Source organism: Triticum aestivum, chromosome 7B, assembly GCF_018294505.1.
Source record: "Triticum aestivum cultivar Chinese Spring chromosome 7B, IWGSC CS RefSeq v2.1, whole genome shotgun sequence".
Lineage (NCBI taxonomy): Eukaryota > Viridiplantae > Streptophyta > Magnoliopsida > Poales > Poaceae > Triticum > Triticum aestivum.
This window is the reverse complement of record NC_057813.1, coordinates 602,647,142-602,672,070: the sequence shown is the minus strand read 5'-3', so window position 1 is coordinate 602,672,070 and position 24,929 is coordinate 602,647,142. Positions and strand designations below refer to the sequence as shown.

Genomic DNA, 24,929 nt, shown 5'->3' with positions numbered 1-24,929 from the left:
AGAACGACACTGGTTGATTTTCCTTTTTTTAGGCAAACATAGATTGATATTCTTTTTTGGGGGGTTAGGGGAAACCACGACCGAGCGAGTGGGCCGGCCCACTTCCTCAGAAACCAAGAGAAAACAGCCATCGACCGATTTCTATACTTATACTTACTAGTATTAAATTCCCTCAAAAAAACTTATTATTTATTATTTATTATTAGTATTAAATAAGCAAACATTTTCTTTCTTAAAGTCACCCCATGCAGTGTACACAATCTCAGCTGTACCGTCAGATTATCCCAACTAATTAGATCTAACAGACTACATTGATCCAATCTGACGTCTCGGGTGCACTTAGCGATAATTTCTACCGCACCGCACTCTGCCAATATTTCGTCCGCCAATGCGTGTTCCAGGAAACGTATTCAATCTCCTGTCACCTCCATTCGCCACTTCCATCTGCCCCGCCGCCACAACTACGCTGCTACATCCTCCGCACAAGGCCGCCCCATCCACGTAGGGCACGGGCTGCCACGACCTCTGTCCGCGGCTGCCCCATTCACTCCGGCAATGCAACACCAAGACCTCAGCCCCCCGACCGTGCTTGGCCCCCATCCACGCCAGCGAATCGGCGCGGCTCGCCGGACGGCGGATGCGCAAGATCGGTGCCGTGCCGGTGACCTCATGGTCGCGGGCGGCTATGGCAGCTCGGCCGTCGTGGTCCGCTCAACGGCGCCCTCCTCGTGGTCGAACTCCACCTTCGTCGGCGCCATCACTAATGACCCGTGCAACGTCAGCGTGCTCGTGGTGGGCGGCCTCATCGTCCCCTACGGCTTCGACATCGCCGCGACCGTCTCCAACAGCCACCGGTCCCCCGCAGGCAACATCACTCGCGTCCTCACCGAAGCCCGGGGGTTCAATGTGGCCGCCTCCTTGCTCGAGGCCTCCGGCGTCACGGATGACTTCGAGGCCGATGAGCGCGGCGCCCGCATCACCATCTTTGCCCTCCTCGCGCAAGGCACCTCCCTGCACGCGACCAGCAATGCGGGTTCGTCCATATCCTGATTTGCATATTCCTCATGCCAATTCATCTTTTCTCTACCATCCTTTGGCGAGATGTATCTTTCTCTGAACTGAAGTTGACTCGAAGCTATCGTACTGCAGGTGTATGCACCCTCGACCCGTTCGAAGAAATGCCGGACCACAACGGTCACAATGATGGCCCTGTACATTGGAATTAAAAAGGTGCGTGCTGGTGGATGCTTTTGATTTGTGGCTACCCTGCTTTGGATGTGCATACCTATGTCTTCAAAATCGTCTGGATCACCTGCTGTAACGTGGATCACTTGTTATCTGAAAGTTGTGAATTAGCGGTACTAATTGTGGAATGTGGAGGCCTGTACCAAATTACTGACGAAAAACGCGTTGGTGCTATGGTATAAGAGCATGACTGAGGAAACATTCATGCTCGGAATCATAGGCACGGAGATGTTGTGGTCCAAGGTTCAAGTGAAGGAAGAGGATTATCGTACGAGAGACAACAGTGGAACATGAGAAGTGCCTTGCGTGATCCATGTGCTTGGGTGAGCACATTGCATTTGATTGAATTTATGCCTTAGCTTTAGTGCATTAGTTGAGACTTGCATTTGCTGATACATACTCCCTCCGCCTGAAAATACTTGTCATCAAAATGGATAAAAAGAGACGTATCTAAAACTAAAATACATCTAGATACAATCCCTTTTATCCAGTTTGATGACAAGTATTTCGGGACGGAGGGAGTATTAGTTTGTTTTCTTATACTCTACAAAAATTATATCTGGATTTATGTGGTGGCATGTACTGCTGCATGTTTCCTACATAAGAGGCTCATATTTATCTTATAATTTCGCATCAGGAAGTTACTGCAGCAGAATCAAGCCAATGTTTAACAATCATGGACCAACTTTATCTTTCCTTAATTGCAGAATATGCATAACTATAGCTTGGCATTTGCCTATTGTTTAAAGAAGAAAATTTTATACTATTTGGTTTAACTCTCTTGATGCTAGATGCTTTTCCTCTCTGAAATAGAAGCCTGGGACTAATCTTTCATGTTAGCCTGCATGTTTTGATTCTTGGGATTCTTATGAACATAGAAGGATTCTCCTGAATTTCCCATCCATTGAAGTCCTGTAAAACTCGCTAATTTGGTCCTAATTTTTGGCTTGCAGGTCATCCCGGTGCTCCTCTATTCCTCCTCTGCTCAGCGACATGGTCACTGCTGTGCTGCTGGATGGTGGAAGCTGGTGCTTGACTGTGGGGGCACAGCAGAACCACTCCTCCAGCTGCCACTGCTGTTACCTCATGCGACCGCTGCTATTGATAGGTACATTCTTTTATTCGTAAGTAAAGCCATTGTCAAAACCAACAATTTGCATCATCACTGAGCATGATTGCTACATAATTAGCATGAGATCTTTAGACATGTGAATGTCCAACTGCCATTGTCAACGTGACAGTGAGAAGAACATCGTTATAGAGTATCTTCCAAGTTAGAGATGGCATCCTGCAAGGTCAGGATTTACTCAAATGTTTATTTATTTATTTAGAGGAGGCCTTACTTTTAACATCTCGAACAATTTCCCTTCTATAGGTGTGGGCGTTCGTCAAGCTGTCGCGGGAGTCCGTCGTCATGCTCTTCAATAAGATTTTGTACCTCTTCATGCTCATTGTCCTGACAAGCGACATCCAATATGGGTAGATTTTTGTTCATTCACTGAGTATCTGGTACTTACCGGCTACTCTTATTACTTGACTGCTGAGCTCACAATCAGAACGGCAATTTGATGAGAACATTCTGAAGTAACTAAATAAGCTTCCTTCCCTTTTATTCTACATGCTTTGAATACTAACTATAGCTGACAAAGCACTTTTTCAGCATGTTCATAGAGGCATCGAAAGGTATGCTCTCCATGTCCCTCGATGCTGCTATCAGGTTAGATTAGTTAAAGCTACACATAACTTTTGCTCTTTGCTCTAATTCTCATCTTGTTGAGGATTAATTTCTTGGCAAGCAGTTTGATCAGATTACTCTTTGTAGTGGTACAATTTCCCAGTCACAATTTTTTTCCTTTATACCCAAGGATAAGTTGGAGTATAAAATTGAAATCTGAAATTGAAGTGGATATTGTTAGGCAGCGCATATTGTTGTAGATCTATGCCTGCCTGCACTATGCACCATTTCATTCAGGCAGATTGGATGTAACATAAATTTATTGTAACATCCAGAAAAATTAGCAAGCTAGCTCAAAATACATGGATATGCTATTGAGTTATCGGTTGTGAAATATTTGAAGCTGCCCAAAAGAGAAATAGTGGTTCAGAGCCATCACCCACTCAAGCTGCAGAGAGTTGCATGGGGAAAACTACCTTTAATATACAAGAGTTCCTTCTTGCACCTACACTATAAAAATAGGGATATGAAAGACATTGGATCATAGTTCACTGAACATTGTTTTACTCTTTGCTCCATGCTATTTAAATTACATATTATAGCAATTAAAATATTCCTACGTGTCTGGCTATGTCTTGCCTTGCTACTTGGGCGCCATCAATGTCCGTTTATCGGTTTCTATGCAGATAAACAGAGCAAAATACGTCAAGTGTCATAATATTTGTACCTACTACTGATACATGATTTTTTTTGCTGAAGCTCTCAAAGGTGTAGCATGCAAGCTTTATAATATAGGTTTGATTTCAGAGTTGATCTGTGGATTATGATTGTAACTTGGTTCATTTCTGCGACTGGAGTGACTGAACACATGCAGCCCTGCAGGCGGACACCTCGAAACAGATACCTCAATGTCCTGGCAAGTTCTACTCCTGAAATCAGCGTCTGTGGCTTGAGCAAATGTCATCGGCATCCGGTGGTAGATTTTTAATGTATCTTGTATAATGTATGTAACCTGCTAATTTTGCAAGGCAGTTTCTGAAATGTAACTTCAAATGACTTCCTTTCATCACTTTTGAAATAAGGAAATCCGCGCATCTATGATTGATATTTTATCTTCAAGATGACTAAATTTAATAGAATTGTATTTTTGGAAGAACTTGCAACCTAAAGAAGTACAGAAATTTAGTGTGCAGAGTAATGTAATAGTAAAGAACAATTGCCTCTAATGACTCGGTTTTCTCTGTACCTCACATCACGTAGGGTGATAGGATCAAGCTTCCCAGTGCCTTATTTAGTTATTTGGAACATGCCTTGCACGTGCATCTACTACCTCTATAAAAGCATGAAGGGCGAAGAATAAAATAGTCTTGACCATCCAACCATGCTTATCTGATGGTGGTGACGGTGGGAGGGAATGAGGATGCCCAAGATCTACCCGTTGACTCAAAATGAATTTTTGCTCAAAAAAAAGAAAAGCCATGGACGGATTATTTTTCTATTTCGCTAAACCACTGGCCGATTAGTGAAATCAGTAGTTAAGAAGTACTCGTTGCAAAGATTACTCCCACTTTTTCAGGTTGCGACAAATGGTGCGCTGCATGTGCGCCACTTGTCGCAACCGGGGAGTTTTCCTTTTTTTAGATGCGTTTATTCAAAATGTTTTATCTCTTAAACCGTGTGTCCAAATCTCAAACCGTTTTCACCGTTGGATTCCTCACGTCGAGATATTCAGAACTAGATCCAATGTTGATAGGTTTTGACGAACTTTTTTTCCAGAAAAAACCGGACGAAAAAACCGAACCGGGAGCACGGGGTTTTCTCTTTTCGAAAGAGGCACTCCCGTGCTTCTCACGGAATCACAACCGTGCCTCTCGCGGAAGCAAAACCATGTCTCTCACAAAAAAAAAGAGAAAACACGTCTTTTTTTCCGTTTCCGAGGAGGCACTAGCGAAAGCACAAGCATGCCTCTCACGGAAGCAAAACCGTGTTTTTCGTGAAAGAAAAAAAACAGAAAACACGTTTTTTTCGTTTCCGAGAGGCACGGCCGTGCCTCTCATGAAAGCACAACCATGCCTCTCACGGAAGCAAAACCATGCCTCTCTCGGGATGAAAAAAAAACAGAAAACATGTTTTTTTCGTTTCCGAGATGCACGGCCGTGCCTCTCGCGAAAGCACAATCGTACCTCTCTTGAAAGCAAAACCGTTCCTCTCGCGGAAGGAAAAAAAATAGAAAATACGTTTTCTTTTTCTGTTTCCGAGAGTCACGGCCACGACTCCCGCGAAAGCAAAACAGTGCCTCTTGCAGAAACAAAACCGTGACTCTTGCAAAAAAACGCGTTTTTTCGCGCAAAAAAATTCTTTTCTCAAAAAAAATTTAGTTCCAAAAGTTAAGGAAGATCGGTGAAAAACCGAAATGTCAAAAAAAAAACCCCGAAAAAACCGTTTAAAAAGCCGAAAACGCATGCGAAAAAAAACAAAATCCGAAGGGAGCGCCCGGAGTGCGACACGTGGCGGGCGGGCAAGAGCGCGCCAAGTGACGCTGATCGTTGTGAGCCTCCCGAAGGAGCGTTTGTTAACTAGTTGCTCTCTCTGATTAGTTACTGTTTTCTCCATGAAAGTTCTGCTGAGCTAGGCATGAACAGTAAAATCAAAACAAATTATGAAAAATGTTTTTTAGTAGTAAAAAAAGCGCCAGAGACGCCTTATATTCAACTCATAAGCAGTTTACAACATGGAGTACATATCCCTTGAGATTAACTTGATGAAGGGAAGAAATTACAGGGCACTCCCTATTTCTGTGAGCTGAGTTTATGCATGTAAAAGAAGGTTCTAAAGAGTGATTTAGAACCTCATGAGCTATACTATGGGAAATACCATTTAGATCTCTAGAGATGTGATATACACCTGTGTTTGGAGACCTGCTGAAACATGGATATAATCCGCTAAGGGCTACTTCGATTCAAAGGAATTCAATAGGATTTTTGAAGGATTGAAATCCTTTGGAATTTTTCCTATGTTTGTCCTTTGATTCATAGGATTAAATCCCACAGAAATTTTTCCTTTGGAATCTTTAGTACTATATTTCATAGGAAATCTAACATCCACTCCAACCTCCTTTTACAATTCCTTTACTTTTTATGTGAAATCAAACACTCCTTGCTAATCCAGGCAGGGCCAGCCCATTACTAGTAGAAAAGGGGGCAATGGTCCAGGAAGGGCCAGCCCATTATTCCCGGTTCAATCCAGAACCGGGACCCATGGGGGCATTTGACCCGGTTCGTGAGCCCCGGGGGCCGGCCGGGCCACGTGGGCCATTGGTCCCGGTTCGTCTGGACCTTTTGGTCCCGGTTGGTGGGACGAACCGAGACCAATGTGCCTCGCTCCTGGCCCACCACCATTGGTCCCGGTTGGTGGCCTGAACCGGGACCAAAGGCTGCCCTTTAGTCCCGGTTCGTGCCACGAACCGGGACCAATTAATTGCCTATATATACCCCTCGCCCGCGAGCAGAGCACTCCCACTGCTCTGTTTTTCCTGGTTGGCGAGGAGAGAGCTTTGTGGTGCTCTAGCTCACCTCCTATGCACATGAGGTGTTCGATGGAATGCCCGAGCCACACTACTTAAGCTTTCTCCTCTCCAAGCTCGACCTCCAAGCTCCATTTTCCTCAATATTTGTCTAGGTTTAGTGGTCCGTCACGTCCCGTCCCCGTCTTCACCGCCGTCGATCGCCCGCGCCGATCTCGTCGCCGGCACCACCGTGGTGAGCCTCTTGTTCTTATCTTCTTTCTGAACGGAAAAAAAATTCTTACTTGTATGTGTATATAGATACTTGTATATTTTTCTTACTTTTATTATTGCATCTTATATAGTGCGATGGTTTTGGTATTCGCCCCCGTCGGCCCTCGTCCTGTCTATGATTTGGATGTGGTATATATTATCTTTTCATAACTATTGGTTCATTTATTGTTTATGACAATTATGCCGACCAACGTGACATAGATTTTATTTATCTTGGAGGTTGTTGAACCAAAAATTCCAACCGACCCTATTGTTGAGAGGTTAAATTTAGTTGAAGAAGAAAACAATTTCTTGAAGGAAAAAATAAGAAAAATTGAGGAGGAGAAGATGATATTGGAGTTGCATGTTGCGGATGTCGTCGATGATCACAAGATCAAGATGGATGCAATGCGCTTGAAGATTAGAAAGATTAGAAAATATGCCATTCATACCGAGGCTTGGTATCATTATGCCGTTGGATCAATTGTTACATTGATTGCGATTATGATCGCATTTGTTTTCGCATTGAAATGTTTACATAGTTTCAATGTATGGTTTAATTAATTTAGATGCTCTGCAGAGCTTTATGTTGTTAGATGAGAACTATGTATGTACTTTGGTTTTAATGTGATGATGAACTTCTATTAATTTGGTAACTTAATTATCTATTCATGATGTTCTGTAATAATTTTTGACACACTTAATTATATATAATGCACGCAGATGAACCGGCAATGGATGTACGGTTCAAGACACACCTCCAAGTACATTAAGGGCGTGCATGATTTTCTCGAAGTGGCTGAGGCAAACAAGCAGAATGGTTTTATGTGTTGTCCATGCCCTATATGTGGGAATACGAAGTCTTACTCTGACCGGAAAATCCTTCACACCCACCTGCTTCACAAGGGTTTCATGCCACACTATAATGTTTGGACGAGGCACGGAGAAATAGGGGTTATGATGGAAGACGGCGAAGAAGAAGAGTATGATGACAACTATGTGCCCCCTGAATACGGTGATGCTACTGAAGATCAAGAGGAACCAGACGATGTGCACGATGATGCTGCAACGGGCGAAGCTGCTGAAGATCAAGAGGAACCAGACGATGTGCCCGATGATGATGATCTCCGCCGGGTCATTGTCGATGCAAGGACGCAATGCGAAAGTCAAAAGGAGAAGCTGAAGTTCGATCGATGTTAGAGGACCACAAAAAAGGGCTGTACCCCAATTGCGAAGATGGCAACACTAAGCTCGGTACCATACTGGAATTGCTGCAGTGGAAGGCAGAGAATGCTGTGCTTGACAAAGGATTTGAGAAGCTACTGAAAATATTGAAGAAGAAGCTTCCAAAGGATAACGAATTGCCCGACAGTACATACGCAGCAAAGAAGGTCGTATGCCCTCTAGGATGGGAGGTGCAGAAGATACATGCATGCCCTAATGACTGCATCCTCTACCGCGGTGCGTCTACATATAGGGGCGCCGCACATCCCCTATGTTTTACCGATGAGGTACTGGATCACGAATTTCCAGTGGGATTCAAGCCCGTAAACATAGAAGCATACGACAGAACAACAGACCCTGGAATCTGGATCGAGGATTATATCCTCCACATACACATGGCCAGAGGAGATGACCTTCACGCCATAAAATACTTACCCCTTAAGCTCAAAGGGCCAGCCCGGCATTGGCTTAAAAGCCTTCCCGAAAACACCATGGGAAGTTGGGAAGCGCTCGAGGATGCTTTCCGGGCAAAGTTTCAAGGGACCTATGTCCGACCTCCGGATGCAGATGATCTGAGTCATATAACTTAGCAGCCTGGAGAGTCAGCCCGGAAAATCTGGAACAGATTTCTTACTAAAAAGAATCAGATAGTCGACTGTCCGGACGCCGAGGCCCTAGCAGCTTTCAAACATCGCGTCCGAGACGAATGGCTCGCCAGACACCTCGGCCAATAAAAGCCAAGAACAATGGCCGCATTAACAAGCCTCATGACCCGCTTTTGCGCAAGAGAAGATAGCTGGTTGGCAAGAAGCAGCACCAGCGACCCGAGTACATCTGAACTCAGAGATGGAAACGGGAAACCGCGCCATAACAAAGAACAGCGCCGGATCAAGGATAACAGCCCGATGAGCACGGCAGTCAACGCCGTATTCAAAAGCTCTCAGCAAAATCAGAAAAAGCCGCCCCCCAAAGATGATAGGGACGAGCTATCTAACCTCAACAAAATCTTGGACAAAATATGTCAAATCCATAGTACTCCCGGGAGACCTGCAAACCATACCCACAGAGATTGTTGGGTCTTCAAGCAGTCTGGCAAACTCAACGCCGAACACAAGGGGCTCGACACACCAAGCGAGGATGACGACGCACCCCACAAGCAGAACACCGGAGAACAAAAGAAGTTCCCACAAGAAGTCAAAACAGTAAATTCACTTCAGGTGACAAAAGGGAAAAACAGAACGGCGCCTACGAAGATACGCGCCATACGGCCTGCCCCAGAGGAGCACCGCCACTGGTTGTTACAACCAATCACCTTCGATCATCAGGATTACTCCAGAGGTATCCGGAACGCAGGCTGGACTGCCTTGGTCTTGAATCCGATTATTGACGGACTCCAATTTACACAAGTCCTAATGGACGGCGGCAGTGAACTAAACCTGTTATATCAAGACACAATCCGCAAACTGGGGGTAAACCCAGCAATAATTCTCCATGGCAACACTTCCTTTCAAGGAGTCACGCCGGGCCCAGGTACCCAGAGTATGGGTTCCCTTTCGTTAGAAGTCATGTTCGGCTCACCCGACAACTTCTGAAGCGAAAAGCTAACCTTCCACATTGCCCCATTCATAAGTCGCTATCAAGCACTACTGGGACGTGAAGCTTTCGCCCGCTTTAACGCAATACCGCATTATGCATCCCTTACACTCAAAATGCCCGGTCCACGAGGCATCATCTCATTAAAGGGAAATATCAATTGATCCCCGAAGTACGGATAATGGTGCGGCCTCCTTGAGAGCCGCACACTAATCCAGCTTTACTACCCCGGACACGGCTCGACGAGTCCATACAAAGGCTTAATAGCCGCATAACCCTGTACAAGGGGCTCCACATGTTTACACCAGGAGACAATACGGCTCAATTTTACTCATGTCTCTGCATTATATTTTGTTTATTTTAAATTTCTCGCACGATTATTTTTTACTAAGTTCCTCTCTTTCGCAGACGAACACCGTGCTACGCCCGTCCAGGATACGGCACAATGGAGACACAGGCGCAGGTGTGCAGTAGGGACCTGTTTTAAGGATTCTTTTCAGATTAAGACCCTGCGTAAAACTATTTTACTGTCTCTTGTTGATAACATCCCCTGGTTTTCGCTATAACCGAGGAGGAGGCTGGCGTCTTGGCATGTGGCCACGCCAGAATTTTGCGCGTTCCTGGGCACCAGGGCTTCTTACCAAGGGCTTTTGTTCGACCCATTTTCATAAAGACCAAATACCTTAGGGAGTGTTCGGCGTCGCGAGTTTGGCCTTATATGCATCAGCTCCGAATCATGTCTTTGGTCAAATGTTGGGTTTGCCTGGCTCCTGTGTTTTGCTACCTTACGTTTCGCTCTATCGGCTAAGGCGGCACCAGGAGAACTACTGCGATTGTGCCCCAGTACGGCCAGGCGAGCACCTCAGTAGAGAAAGCCGAAAACTGACTGTCATGATATAGCGAGAGACTGGTCAACCACTCGATGACTCTCGGAATCTTTAGGATTCCTCCGCATTAACGAAGGGCCGCTTCCCGGTCAGGCACACACGCGCCCCGAATCCGGGCGAGCGCGGTGCCCCTAGGGGCTATTAAGTAGCCCCACTGTCAAACTCCTATGGATAAGTGAAAGTGATAAAGCATTATAGTCCGGTTGCCTAGTTCGCTGCGCTATCACCTCCTTTATAGGACCAAGACGTTGGATTAAGTGTGAAAAGGCGCCTTTTTACGAACACCCCCGCATTATATGCGTGGGGGCTGAAGCCAACGACTGCCATCTTTCAGGTTATATACACATATACATTAACAGCCACACAGGAGGCATTATAATCCTTGCAAGCACAAGTATAAAAAGCTTTTATATTCTATCAAAATATTTGTTTTACAATAGCACATGCTATTCGAACACAACATCCTTTGAGCACTGCGCCTCTATTAAACGAGCGCCCTGAAGAACTTCCTCAAAGTAGTGCTTGGCAGGTACTCAGCTTTCGTCCGAATCACGGGATGCAACAACACTGGCCTTCATATCCGCCCAATATGTTTTGACACGGGCAAGAGCCATCTGTGCACCCTCTATGCACGCCGACCTCTTCATTGCATCAACATGCGGCACCGAACCAAGGAACTGTTGCACCAAGCTAAAATAACTCTGCGGCTCTAGCTCTTCCGGCCACAGACGACTCGCAACATACCTCATGGCGAGTCCGGATAACCTATTCAGCTCCGCCCAGGCGGCCAAATGGTCAGATACCGAAAGTGGGCGTTCTGGATTGTGGAACTGCGACCAAAAAAGTTCTTCCAATTCATGGTCACCTCGACCCCGGAAGTGTTCGGTTGCGTCTGCCGCACTCGCTGCCAAATCCAGATAAGTGTTTTCCGCACTCCACTGCCGGTCTAACGGAGCATACTTAGGATCCCCGAACTTCATCCACAGCATATAGGGCTTTCCAGCCGTGATATCTCCGGCCTGATGTAGCTCCTCCTTCATAGCTCTCATTGCAGAGCGAGTATCCTTGGCCTCGGCAGTGATCTTCTCAAGGTCCTTCTGAGCCGCCCTATCTTCTTGTTCAAGAAATTTACAATGGTCAGCAACATCCTTCAATTTTATAGCCATCTCGGCTATTACTTTCTTGCTCTGGCAGTCAGCAGCCTGTTCGGCTTTTAGCTCTTCAGCCGCCTTAATGGCAGCCGCATCACTTTTCCTTGCTTGCTCCTTGGCTCGTGCAAGTTCCGCACGAAGGTTCTCCATGGCAGCATCACCATCTACATTAAGCACATATCTTATAAGGCACGAGCGTCAAACCCCTCTTATCAGATGTCTGTGGAGCATACCTTGTGCCTCGTCTAGCCGCTTATTTACAAGCGCGATGTCGGCATCCGCCATGTCAAGTTGCCGCTTTAGCTCGACAGATTCATCAGTCCGGCTAGCCACCGAATGCCTCGCCACCTTCATAAAAAGGTGACATATTACACCTGGGGTTATGATCCTCTGCGCGCCGTCACTTTTGACGACACATAGAATCTCAGGGGCTACCATTTATGCATGGCGCATTTTATATATGCGGCTCTACCAAAAGGTACACCTTTTCACGTACCTCAAAGCCTGTCAGTAAACTCCTGGCGGCCTCGTACAATCCGCTTTCCGCGGATGAAATCCTTCCTATCACCGTGTTCATCAACATACGGTGTTCTTCTAAGATGGACGCTCGCCCGAGCAGATCCCTCAGCCCCTCCGACCGCGCACCAAAGGGTGCCGGACTAGCCGGACGACCTTTTTCAGGGTCCGGACTGGAAAAACCCTCCGGGACGACACCTCGGGGTCATCCGCCTCGTAAGATGGTGCAGCTAGGGGAGGCGTTTCGCTCTCCATCATCTCCGGACGAAGATCCCCTGAAGACGAGCTCTGCTGAGAAGGGTTGAGATCCGAACTGCAAGGTAATATTTCGGTTATGTTCCTCAGAAATAAAACAGGGATGTCACTCATTTTGTAACCCCTCTCTTTACTTATGGCTCGGAGGAGAGCTGATCCCCTTGAGGGCGCAATGCGGCGGGGCATTCTCCGGCGCCGGATCCTCTGGCGAAGATTTCTTCCCCCGTTTCAAGGCCATCTCCTCCGGGTCTTTAGAGGCAGTCCTTTTCTTTCCCAGGTTGGGGGAATTCTCGATTCCTCCCTTCCTGGCAGCCTCCTTCGCGGAGGCGGTAGCTCCTTGGTTCCCCTCTTCGCCCTCTGTCGAAAGCATAATCTCCAGCATCCTGGTTAACAAGGGATCCGGCACGGTCTCGGGCAGGGGGGCTAGACACCTGATAAGCTTTGCCTTCGCTATCCACTCCTGTTCAAAGGATAGCTCTGTTAAAGGGCAATGTTATGATGAAAATACGGATGGCGTGTCCAAATACGGGGCTACTTACGTGAGCATCCGGGCGATTGCAGCTCAGACCTCCGTCCTCGGACAAGTCCGGACACCTTGCTTGTGATCCGAAGAACAATTTGTACATCTCCACGGGCTTCGCGCCCATAAAATGTTGGAGGACTCGCGGTCCCTTCGGATTAAATTCCCATAGGCGGAGAGGGCGGCGTTTGCAGGGCAGCATGCGGCGAATCAGCATAACTTGCGCCACTATGGTCAAGTTAATATCTCTTTCTAGGAGATCCTGAATGCGATCCTGCAGTTGGGGCACGTCTTTGGACGGCCCCCAGATAAGACCTTCATTGACCCATAACGCTCGCCGTGGTGGGGGACCCGAGCGAAAAACAGGTGGTGCCACCCATTTGGTGCCCCTGGGGGCTGTGATGTAAAACCAGTCCCGTTGCCATAAGCCGAACTCCTCTTGGAAAGAGCCCTCGGGCCATGGAGCGTCGACCACCTTGCTTATGATAGCTCCTCCGCACTCAGCGTACTGCCCCTCGATCATCTTTGGTTCCACCTTGAAGGTTCTAAGCCACAATCCGAAGTGAGGAGTAATATGGAGGAAGGCCTCACACACGACAATGAATGATGAGATTTGGAGGATGGACTCTGGAGCTAAGTCGTGGAATTCCAGCCCATAATAAAACAGTAGCCCCCTCACGAAGGGATCAATCGGGAAGCCTAGCCCCCGAAGGAAGTGAGATGTGAACACCACGCTCTCACCGGGCTGGGGAGTGGGAATGGCCTGCCCTTGAGCAGGTAGCCTATGCGAGATTTCGCCGGTTAGATACCTGGCATCTCTCATCTTTCGCACGTCTTCTTCCATAACGGAGGAAGGCATCCACCGGCCTTGAAGGTCGGAGCCGGACATCATCGAAGGTCCGAAGCGCCTAAAACTAGAGCTTTGGGTGTTGGAACTCGAGGCGAGGGGTGGATTCGATTGGATTGAAAAGAAAGGAGTCGAGCCTTGGTCTCTTTATAAAGGAGTTGAATACCAAGAGCCCTCCCCGTAACCGTTTGGGACTCGCTTTCAATTAGGGAGTCATACCAAAAGGCACGGTTGGGTTACTCACGCCCGTATTGATGAGAATCCCGGAATAAGGGGACACGATCTCTAATTTGACAAGACGTGCCAAGGAAACCGCCTCGCTAAACGCGCTGAGGTGGAACAGTAAAACGATTCGAATAAAGGCTTGGCCGTGGCGTGATGTCACGCTGCGGAATACATCAGCAGATTAGATTGGTGCAGATATTATTCTCTCTACGGTGGTATGTGGAACTTATTTTGCAGAGCCGGACACTATCCTTGTGTTCAACATCTTCTATGAAGTATTCAGAGGAGGAACCCGCCTTGCAATGCCGAAGACAATTTGCGTGCCGGACTCGTCGTCATTGAAGCCTGGTTCAGGGGCTACTGAGGGAGTCCTGGATTAGGGGGTGTCCGGATGGCCGGACTATGACCTTTGGCCGGACTCCCGGACTATGAAGGTACAAGATTGAAGACTTCGTCCCGTGTCCGGATAGGACTTTCCTTGGCATGGAAGGCAAGCTTGGTGATATGATATGAAGATCTCCTCCCATTGTAACCGACTCTGTGTAACCCTAGCCCTCTCCGGTGTCTATATAAACCGGAGAGTTTTAGTCCGTAGGACGAACAACAATCATACCATAGGCTAGCTTCTAGGGTTTAGCCTCTCCGATCTCGTGGTAGATCAACTCTTGTACTACCCATATCATCAATATTAATCAAGCAGGAGTAGGGTTTTACCTCCATTGAGAGGGCCCGAACCTGGGTAAAAACATCGTGTCCCTTGTCTCCTGTTACCATCCGCCTAGACGCACAGTTCGGGACCCCCTACCCGAGATCCGCCGGTTTTGACACCGACACCCGGTATGCGGTGCATTATGATATAAGATCAGACGAGATGACCCTGGTGATGTTGACGGCGAGCCCCCCAGGAAGAGGGTTCCTACGAAGGTGATGTGGTATGCTCCTATAATACCACGGTTGAAACGTCTATTTAGAAACGGAGAGCATGCCAAGTTGATGCAATGGCACAATGAGGACCGTAAGAAAGACGGGAAGTTGAGAGCACCCGTTGACGGGTCGCAGTGGAGAAAAATCGAGAGAAAGTACTGGGATGAGTTTGCAAGTGACCCAAGGAACGTATGGTTTGCTTTAAGCGCGGATGGCATTAATCCTTTTGGGGAGCAGAGCATCAATCACAACACCTGGCCCGTGACTCTATGTATGTATAACCTTCCTCCTTGGATGTGCATGAAGCGGAATTTCATTATGATGCCAGTTCTCATCCAAGGCCCTAAGCAACCCGGCAATGACATTGATGTGTACCTAAGGCCATTAGTTGAAGAACTTTTACAGCTGTGGAATGGAAATGGTGTACGTACATGGGATGAGCACAAACAGGAGGAATTTGACCTAAAGGCGTTGTTGTTCGTGACCATCAATGATTGGCCCGCTCTCAGTAACCTTTTAGGACAGACAAACAAAGGATACCACGCATGCACACACTGTTTACTTGACACCGATAGTATATACCTGGGAAGCTGCAGGAAGAATGTGTACCTAGGCCATCGTTGATTTCTTCCGACCAACCATCAATGTCGAAAGAAAGGCAATCATTTCAAAGGCGAGGCAGATCACCGGAAGAAGCCCGCCATGCGTACCGGTGATCACGTACTTGCTATGGTCAATGATTTACACGTAATCTTTGGAAAGGGTCCCGGCGGACTAGCTGTTCTGAGTGACGCTGGGGGACACACACCCATGTGGAAGAAGAAATCTATATTTTGGGAGGTCCGCTCTTCGATCGACGTGATGCACGTGACGAAGAACCTTTGCGTGAACCTGCTAGGCTTCTTGGGTGTGTATGGGAAGACAAAAGATACAACTGAGGCACGGGAGGACCTGCAACGTTTGCACGAAAAAGACGACATGCCTCCAAAGCAGTATGAAGGTCCTGCCAGCTATGCTCTTACCAAAGAAGAGAAGGAAATCTTCTTTGATTGCCTGCTTAGTATGAAGGTCCCGACTGGCTTCTCGTCGAATATAAAAGGAATAATAAATATGGCAGAGAAAAAGTTTCAGAACCTAAAGTCTCATGACTGCCACGTGATTATGACACAACTGCTTCTGGTTGCATTGAGGGGGCTTATACCGGAAAACGTCCGATTAGCCATTGTGAAGCTATGTGCATTCCTCAATGCAATCTCTCAGAAGGTGATCGATCCAGAAATCATACCAAGGCTAATGAGTGATGTGGTGCAATGTCTTGTCAGTTTCGAGCTGGTGTTCCCACCATCCTTCTTCAATATCATGACGCACGTCCTAGTTCATCTAGTTGACGAGATTGTCATTCTGGGCCCTGTATTTCTACACAATATGTACCCCTTTGAGAGGTTCATGGGAGTCCTAAAGAAATATGTCCGTAACCGCACTAGGCCAGAAGGAAGCATCTCCATGGGCCATCAAACAAAGGATGTCATTGGGTTTTGTGTTGACTTCATTCCTGGCCTTAAGAAGATAGGTCTCCCTAAATCGCGGTATGAGGAGAGACTGACTGGAAAAGGCACGCTTGGAAGGGACTTAATAATATGCAGGGACGGATATTCTTGGTCTCAAGCACACTACACAGTTCTACAGAACTCTACCTTGGCGACCCCGTATGTCGATGGACACAAGAACAGTCTGCGCTCCAAACACCCGGAGCAGTGCGACGACTGGATTACATGTGAACACATCAAGACTTTCAGCAGTTGGTTGGAAACACGTCTCAGAGGTGACAACACTGTTTGTGATGAGCTGCACTTGTTGTCCAGGGGACCATCTTCGACTATTACGATTTGGAAAGGATACGAGATAAATTGGAATACATTTTACACGATTGACCAAGATCAAAATAGCACCAACCAAAATAGCGGTGTCCGCTTTGATGCAACAACTGAGAGGGGAAAGGACACATATTATGGTTACACAGTGGACATATGAGAACTTGACTACGGACATGATTTTAAGGTCCCTTTGTTTAAGTGCAAATGGGTCAATCTGTCAGGAGGCGGGGTACAGGTAGACCCATAGTACGAAATGACAACAGTGGATCTGAAAAATCTTGGGTACACTAACGAACCGTTCGTCCTAGCCAATGATGTGGCACAGGTTATCTATGTGAAGGACATGTCTACCAGACCGAGAAAAAGAAAAGATAAGGAAGTGAATACATCATACGATGAGCCAAAGCGCCACATAGTTCTTTCAGGAAAAAGGGACATCGTGGGAGTGGAGGGCAAGACAGACATGTCTGAAGTTTATGAAAAGTTTAATGAAATTCCTCCCTTCAAAGTCAAGGCTGACCCCAGCATCCTGATAAACGATGAAGATTATCCATGGTTACGGCGCAATAAGCAAATGACACAAGCGAAGAAAAAGTGAAGACTTTCTCCCGCAACTATTATGATGATACCATGCCAACTTTGTAACAGACGAGTATGATACCATTGTCCGTTTTATACATGCACATGCTATGTGGGTGAATTTATGATACCTTGCCAACTTTCAACTTTTTTAGAGTTCATTTGAAATGCTTTAATGTCTTATGGTTCGGCCCTCATAATACCATTAATCCCGTTTTGCTCCTTGTCAACTATGTTCTCACCAAGAACACTCTATAGGCGCATCTATGTTCAAATTTGAAAACTAATGGCACTAACAGAAAGTTTATAATTTTTCTAAAACTAAAAGCAAAAAATAATTTAAAAATAAAGCAAAAAACAAAAGAAAATAAATAATGCAGAAAACAAAACAAAAAAACTGGAAAATAATTAAAAATAGCAAAGCAATAGGCCCACGGCCTGAATATGACTAGAAACCCATCCATGGGCCAGGATTCAGGCCCGTAGTAGGCTCAGAAGGCCCATCAGGCAAAGCAATAGCAAGTAGGCCCGTAAGCCTGCAGTGGAGAGGAGCTTGAGAGGGGTGCGTTGGTGGGGCTTATAAACCACTGCGCGCCCCTCTCAACTAGCAAGGTTGGACTAAACTTTGGCCGCGACGCGGGTAGCACAGGGGCCTTTGGTCCCGGTTGGTGGCACCAACCGAGATTAAAGGGGGTGCATTGATACCGGTTCGTGGCACCAACCGGGACCAATGCCCCACCTTTAGTCCTGGTTGGTGCCACTAACTGGGACCAAAGGCCGCCGCTTCCCGCCCTTTGGGCTGCTGAAAAGAGGCCTTTGGTCCCGGTTGGTGGCACCAACCGGGACTAAAGGGGGCATTAGTCCCGGTTGGTTCCACCAACCGGGGCCAATGCTCTTGCTATATATAGAGCACTTAGCAGTTTCGACCGAATCCCCCACTTCTCCCCCAACGCCCCCGCTCCTCCTCGTCGCCGTCGCCGCCCGCCGCCCCTGCTCCACCTTGCCGTCGCTGCCGCCGCCCCTGCTCCACCTTGCCATCGTCGCCGCCACCGACGCCGTCAGGCTGCTCGCCTTCGCCGTCGCTGCCGCCCCCTGTGAGCACAGCCTGCTCCCGCGCCCCTCCCGTCCCGCGCCCCTGCGCGGCCGGCGCGCCACCGTTGTATATGTATGTTGCGTCGTTGTCGATATAACCCCCTCCCGGATAACTTCGACATGAGGGGCGGTCGATATATATACCCTCTCTCGACCGTGATAACTTATACCACGACAGCACCCCCCTCGGCCCTCTCGCTCGACCAAAACTCTCGAGGACACCCAAACCCTAGAGAGAAAACGATGTTGGTCGTCTCATACCCCCTCCCGCTGCACCCCTACCCGACAAATTAACTCTCTCGAGGCCACCCAAATTTACCAAGTTAAAAGAGCGTTGTCGTCGAGGCCACCCCAAACCCTTGAAGCGTTGTGTCGAGGCCATCCCAAACCCTAGAGAAGTAGCATTGAGGCCACTAACATTATTCCTTATTGTGATTAGCTAGCTAGTTCTACGTTTGCCACTAATATATATCCATCTGTACCATGTTTGAATAATAATTGACATGTTGTAAATATTTGCAGAAACTATGGAGCACTCCCGAGACGAAGCAACATAAGCGATGTTGGGGGACATAATCGCACAAGGAAGTGATGAAGTTGCATCATTTCTCAACGACACCGATGGTCAGGAAGGACTGGGTGAAGAAGAGGGCTATGTTCATGATGGCTTCGGCCCATTAATGCCGATACAAGAAGAGTGCTATATTCATGATGGCTCCGGTGACACAATGGAGGTACAAGAAGGAGACCGTGCTGACTGCTCCCGTGACCGAACCGAGTCCGGCCAGGTATATATATATATATATATATTAGTTAAGCCCGTGCTGACTAGTTAATTGATGCATCCATTGTTTTGGTATATGTACACATATTAATTACTCTTGTCTTTCTTCCTTTTAATTTCTAGCCCTCCGGATCGAGCACAACTTCGGTAAGGAGACGAGGCCCGAAGAAAAAGTTGAGCTCGGATGAAAGGTTTGAGATCATAGAAATCGCGCCCGATGGCGAACCGATTGAACCCATCCGGACAAAGAACCCATTTTCTGCTCAGTGCGGGGTTCTTGTTAGGGACAAGATCCCAATCAGCATCCAACAATGGTATAAGCCTAAGGAGGAAGACCCTGAGGTGTCTTATGTCAATGATATGCAGAAAGAAGATCTTTGGACTCAGCTGAAGGCAAATTTCACCTTACCGCCAGAGGAGGATCTGGAGGAGCCAGTTAAAGAGCAATTAATCAAGTCTTGTGCTCTTAAGAAGATGGCAACCCTATTCAGGAGGTGGAGGAAAGAGCTGAACAAGTTTGTCGACAAAGAAGAGACACCAGAATTCATCGGCAAATATGAGAAGATCAAAGATCACTGGCCCGCATTTGTGGCCCACAAGACATCGGAAAAGAGTAAGAAGATGTCGGCGACAAACAAGCAAAATGCTGCAAAGAAGAAGCTTCACCATCACACGGGGTCAGGTGGCTACCTCAAAGCCCGGCCTAAGTGGTCCAAGGCTGAGAATGATCTGCTTGAAAAAGGGATCGAACCAGAGACAATGAACTGGCCAGACCGTTGCCGGACTTGGTTCTTCGGGGCTGGCGGAACCTTGGACCCTGTATCAGGGAAGTGCCGTTGGACGGACGAGCAACTAAAAATACTAGTCAAGAAGCTTCGACACTATATCAATGCAGCGCAGTGAGGGACGTTTGTTCCAGACAAGGAGAAGGACGAGCTCACAATGGCCCTCGGGAATCCTGAGCACCCTGGACGGACACGAGGCACGCCAGGCTCCATTCCGTGGAAGGTTGGTTTTCCGGATGCAGGGGGTTACAAAACCCACGAGAGGAGGAACAAACTGGAGCAGAGCCAACTGCAGGCGCTGCACGAAAGGGTAATGGGGCTAGAGGAACGAGAAGAGGAACGAGAAGCAGCAGATCGCAGCAAACGGCCTGCCGAAGCTTCCCCCGAAGCTACCCCGCCATCTCAGCGGAGAAGCAACGTGGCTTCCACCGAGCTGCTTCAGCCGGAGCATGTCTTGACAGCTCCTGCCAGCTATCCCGTGGATGCTATCACGGAGTCTCAAAATTGCCACATTATGACGCGATGGATGAATTTGAAGGTCAAGGCGGCTGTTGGCTCTGTTTATCCTACTGGACCCGGTGCAACTTATCACTGCCGGCCGATTCCGGAAGGATATGCTAGGGTGATGGTGGATGAAATATCGAAGGGATTTGAGGACCTCCTGCTTGACCACCCTACCGGTGAAGGAGAGACTAGGCTGGGTTCTGCTCTGAAGACTCCATGCCTATGGCGGAAGGAGCTCATCAACCTTCCGAACTGGACGCCTCTGCCTCCTCCTCCTCCTCCAGCGAGTCAGGGCACTCCGCCTCCTCCACCGCCTCCTCCTCCTCCTCCGGCGAGTCAGGGCACTCCGCCTCCTCCATCGCCTCCTCCTCCGGCGAGTGACGATCAGGGCACTGGGCCTCCTTCTCCGGCGCGTGGCGGCACTCTGCCTCCTTCTCCTCCTGCACCGGCGCGCCCGAGCAGCCAGCAGCCTCCTCCTTCTCCGCCTCGCCAGCAAGGGCAGAAGAGACCCGTCGCCTCCCCGGCTACTCCGGCGCGTCGTAGTCCTTCTCCTCCGCCTCGTAAGCAAGCACGAAAGAAGACAAATGCCGCAGCCGCTCCGTCTGGTCTGGCGCCTAGCAACACAACCAGAGGCGGGAGGCAATACAGATATGGTCCACCTCTCAAGTCTCTAGAGAAGTTACCGTACAATAGGACCGAGGAGGAAAATGCGACGATCGTGCAGACCCACGTGAAGGAGTTCTTTGAAGGGGTGAAATCAAAGAGACATCCACCTCCGGAGGAGAAGGTAGATCCGGTGAAAGCAAAGCGCACTCTCGATGCCCTGAGGAAATCGGAAAAGTCTCCGTCGAGAACCAACTATGAGCGCATTACTGAACAGACATATCTCCAAGCGGAGCAGTCGGGAAGTACTGTCAGACATCAAAGGTCAAGAGAACGACCAGCTGCGAAAAAAATTGACCAGCTCGGCGAACAAGCAAACCAATCGTGCCCCCTGTTCAATGTGTCTAGCGGCAACATTGTCGCTAATGCTCCAGGGATGGTGGCCGGTTATGGCAATCTACAAGATTACCTGCCTGACGATCAACTTCCTGATTTCATGGAGGTGGACGAACACAAATACGAGTACGGGAAGCCTCTCGTCAAAGATGAAAAATCTCTAACAACGATGATGCGAAGATTCCATAATTGGTACATGACAACCTGTAGAGAGTCTGGGGGGACGAATAGTTTGTATCTGAACATTAAAGAGGAGCATGACCTCGTTGGAACTGATATGTTGTGTGTTCCATTTGAGGAGTTCTTCGCGTTCTTCAACCAAAAGGCCCTTGATAAATTAATGGTCTTTTGCTACTGCCTATAACTACTATTTCTGTCATTAAGTCTCTATATATAGCTCGGCTCTTTCATTGCATGTATTTATAATTAATTATCCTCAATATATTATGCAGATTGAAGATCGTCGAGTGCAAAAAACAAGAAATTTATGATATTGGGTTCATTAACACAAATATCATAGATGAATTTCTAGTTAAAAAGCACGCCAAAGAGGTCGAGGAAAACTTGCTACAATCGTTGATCAAAAATCAAAACAAAGATACCATACTCTTTCCTTCCAACTTCGCGTGAGTTACTGTCGTGTGCATATTCGGTTTCCCTTATTACTCGAGCGAGGTTATAGTAATGTAATTGATGAGTTATGCTTGCGTGCGCAGCTTCCACTATGTTCTTCTGGAGATTAAGCTTGAGCGGGGACTAGTAACCGTCTTAGACTCGAGACGAAAAGATCCCAAAACCTATGCGGAAATGACTGAATTGCTGAACAAGTAAGTTCAATCTATCATTATCGCACCATATTGGAAACTTTTTGTTCATTTCCTGATATCTCAAGTAATAATAATTATTTTCTTTGTCTTGCAGGGCTTGGAAAAATTTCACCGCAGAAACTCCGGGACTGCCGAAGGAGCTGCGATATACATACCCGAAAGTAAGTACTACTGGCTAGCTAGTTGCGCGCAACTCCCATTGATTCTATAGTTGTACTTTCATCAATGCCATTTATAATGCTTCATTATCAGTTTGATTGACCTCTATTTCTCGTAAAGTGCTTGTGGCAGGAACAAGGGAATGATTTCTGTGGATACTACGTGTGCGAGTTCATCCACAACGCGACTTTGAAAAATAAGCGGGGCTACTCTAAAAGACAATATGAAGTGCGTAAGCAATAATATTCACAATTTCATTTTATTACACCATCATTTCTGTTGAGTTTCATTCAGACATATATATATATATGTATTAATTAACCCCCTTCTTCAAATTAGACGTGGCAGATGCGGAATGAACTCCTAGAACCAGATCGCATGAAAGCAATTCAAGAGGAATTGGCGGGATTCTTTCTTGACCACGTCATCAATAAAGCCGGAGAATACCATGTGGAAGTTGATTTCAATTGCTAGGGGATTGTAATTAAGAGATCTTACATATTGTATATGTATGTAGCCAATAGCGTCGGATAGATAATACGAAAACTTGTTGTTTGACCAATCTCTCGGAGAAGGAGAGGTCGATCAATCACTTCTCTCGGTATGCATGACGAACTTCTGTACTTAATGGTTCCCTTTATTTTCTTACTAGCTAGCGTGTCGAGGGCCTCTCTATGTATATATAGTACGTAGCGTCGACCAAGCACGGACATAAGAGAGGACACTTCTCTCTATTATTTAGCTAGCTAACACAATATATGAAATACCTAAATTAACCCCCCAAAACCCCCAACCCCCCCTTTCAAAAAAAAAACAAAAACCCCAGCCACTGGAATGCTGACGCGTGGAGGCCTTTTGGTCCCGGTTGGTGCCACCAACCGGGACCAAAGGCCCCCCTGCCTGGGCTCGGCGCACCGGCCACGTGGAGGCACATCTATCCCGGTTCGTGTTTGAACTGGGACTAAAGGGGGGAGGTATTAGTAACGACCCATTAGTCCCGGTTCATGAACCGGGACTAAAGGCCCTTACGAACCGGGACAAATTCCCCCTTTTCTACTAGTGTGGGCATGGCACTCCAATCCTATACTTTTCCTATTCCTACGTTTTCAAAATCCTGCAAATCAAAGAGGCTGTAAGCTTTTTCTGAGCTCCCAAAGGATTTTGTCTGAAGCAATTTCCCTTTTTGCAGCAGCTGTAGCAAGTGTCAGGTTGTCTGTTAAAAATGTAGCTTGTTAGACCTGTAGATGCTTTGCTACATTTGCTGTGAGTACGAGTGCTGCTGCTTCGGCTTGCAAAGGTGTAGATGTTGTGGGTGATGAAGCTTGAATCTGGACGTTGATACTTTGTTCTCCTGGTAGATGCATGACAACACCAATCCCTGTAGCTGTTTCTCCTTCGGCAAGGCCTGGAACTTTGACATTTTTCCATGATGCATCAGAGAAGATCTTTACACATGGGATCAAGAGATCCGTCTTGATGGTGCTTCCCTGTTCTAGAAAAACATTTGCTTATCCTACGTGTCCAGAATATGTTTTGTGATGGTCCTTATCCATGCATTTTCCTAGTTCATGGTTTTCAGCAATTGCCTGAGCTATATGATGAACCTGTCGAGGGTTACCTGCTTTGCTGTGAAATCTATTTTCATTTCTAGATTTCCATAAACACCAAATGTTTTGTATGATTGACAAATTTTTATTAAGAAATGACACTGTTGGAAGTCATGACTTCCCACAAAAAGAAGGAAGTCATGGCAACAAAAAACAAAATCAGCACTTCAACACGCTTTCAAAATAACATTTTTTAGCATCAATTTTGTTTTTTTGCCACAACTTCCACGAATGTTCTTTCATGATTTTTTTTGCAAGTACACAAAACATTTATCAAAGTTTACCACCAAAATAATCAGTTTTATTATCTTTTTACATTTTACGACAAGGTGCATTTGATCTCGCGAGCGGATACTCCACGTCCTTTTCTCTGCCTCTATTATCTCCATCACTTCTCTATCTCTATCTCTACCCCTATATACTTAAAAAGAACCTAAGATTCCATCTTTCACTTTGTTTTCTTTTAACTATCCCTTTGCCCAACCTTCCACCCTTCACTTTTTTTCTGGTTTTTTCATCAAACCAATCTTTGGTAACTCAATCATAAGCTTATTTTGTCTATTTGCTTTGATCAAGATTTGTCCAATATTATTCCTTTATTATGTTAGCAAATGTATGACCTCTGTGGCAATTCACGGGCACATATCTAGTATGATAAAAGAAATCCACTAAAGAATATTATAGCTAGGCTCTTCTTAGATGTATTTTTCGCACGGAATACAAGCTCTGGTTAGATGTTCTCTTTTCCTAATTTTCATGTGTCTGTTTTTTAATTCGATTTAGGTCATTTTTGTGTCCGTCCATTCCTCGGGAATCTCAGAGCTCTAGGGGAGCCTAATTCGAGTGTCTATATCATGTGCTTGTTGGGCCTTTACCATTTAG

At 46.8% G+C, this 24,929-nt stretch overlaps 1 protein-coding gene across 6 annotated transcripts; it reads left to right on the top strand.

Annotated features, from left to right (window-relative positions):
* Nucleotides 1–424: 424 nt before the first annotated feature.
* LOC123163176 (fasciclin-like arabinogalactan protein 4) lies at nt 425–4,077 on the top strand. Of its 6 annotated transcripts, XR_006481766.1 has the most exons (6): nt 425–1,033; nt 1,150–1,568; nt 2,199–2,540; nt 2,621–2,962; nt 3,680–3,715; nt 3,803–4,075. XR_006481766.1 is itself a non-coding variant. In XM_044580927.1 (2 exons), the coding sequence occupies exons 1-2, from the start codon at nt 556–558 to the stop codon at nt 1,224–1,226; spliced, it is 555 nt and encodes a 184-aa protein (XP_044436862.1). In that variant the 5' UTR covers nt 425–555; the 3' UTR covers nt 1,227–2,006. The 6 variants fall into 6 exon arrangements, 1 of the variants encoding a protein (XP_044436862.1); XR_006481762.1 differs by having other exon boundaries at nt 1,150–1,230; nt 3,680–4,077; XR_006481765.1 differs by having other exon boundaries at nt 2,621–3,715.
* Nucleotides 4,078–24,929: the final 20,852 nt, after the last annotated feature.

What these genes read in the sequence shown, in the direction of transcription:
- LOC123163176 (XM_044580927.1), top strand. Translation starts at nt 556, where the DNA reads ATGCAACACCAAGACCTCAGCCCCCCGACCGTGCTTGGCCCCCATCCA. An exon ending in GCACGCGACCAGCAATGCGG is followed by an intron (nt 1,034 to 1,149) that starts GTTCGTCCATAT and finishes ATCGTACTGCAG; the next exon opens with GTGTATGCACCCTCGACCCG.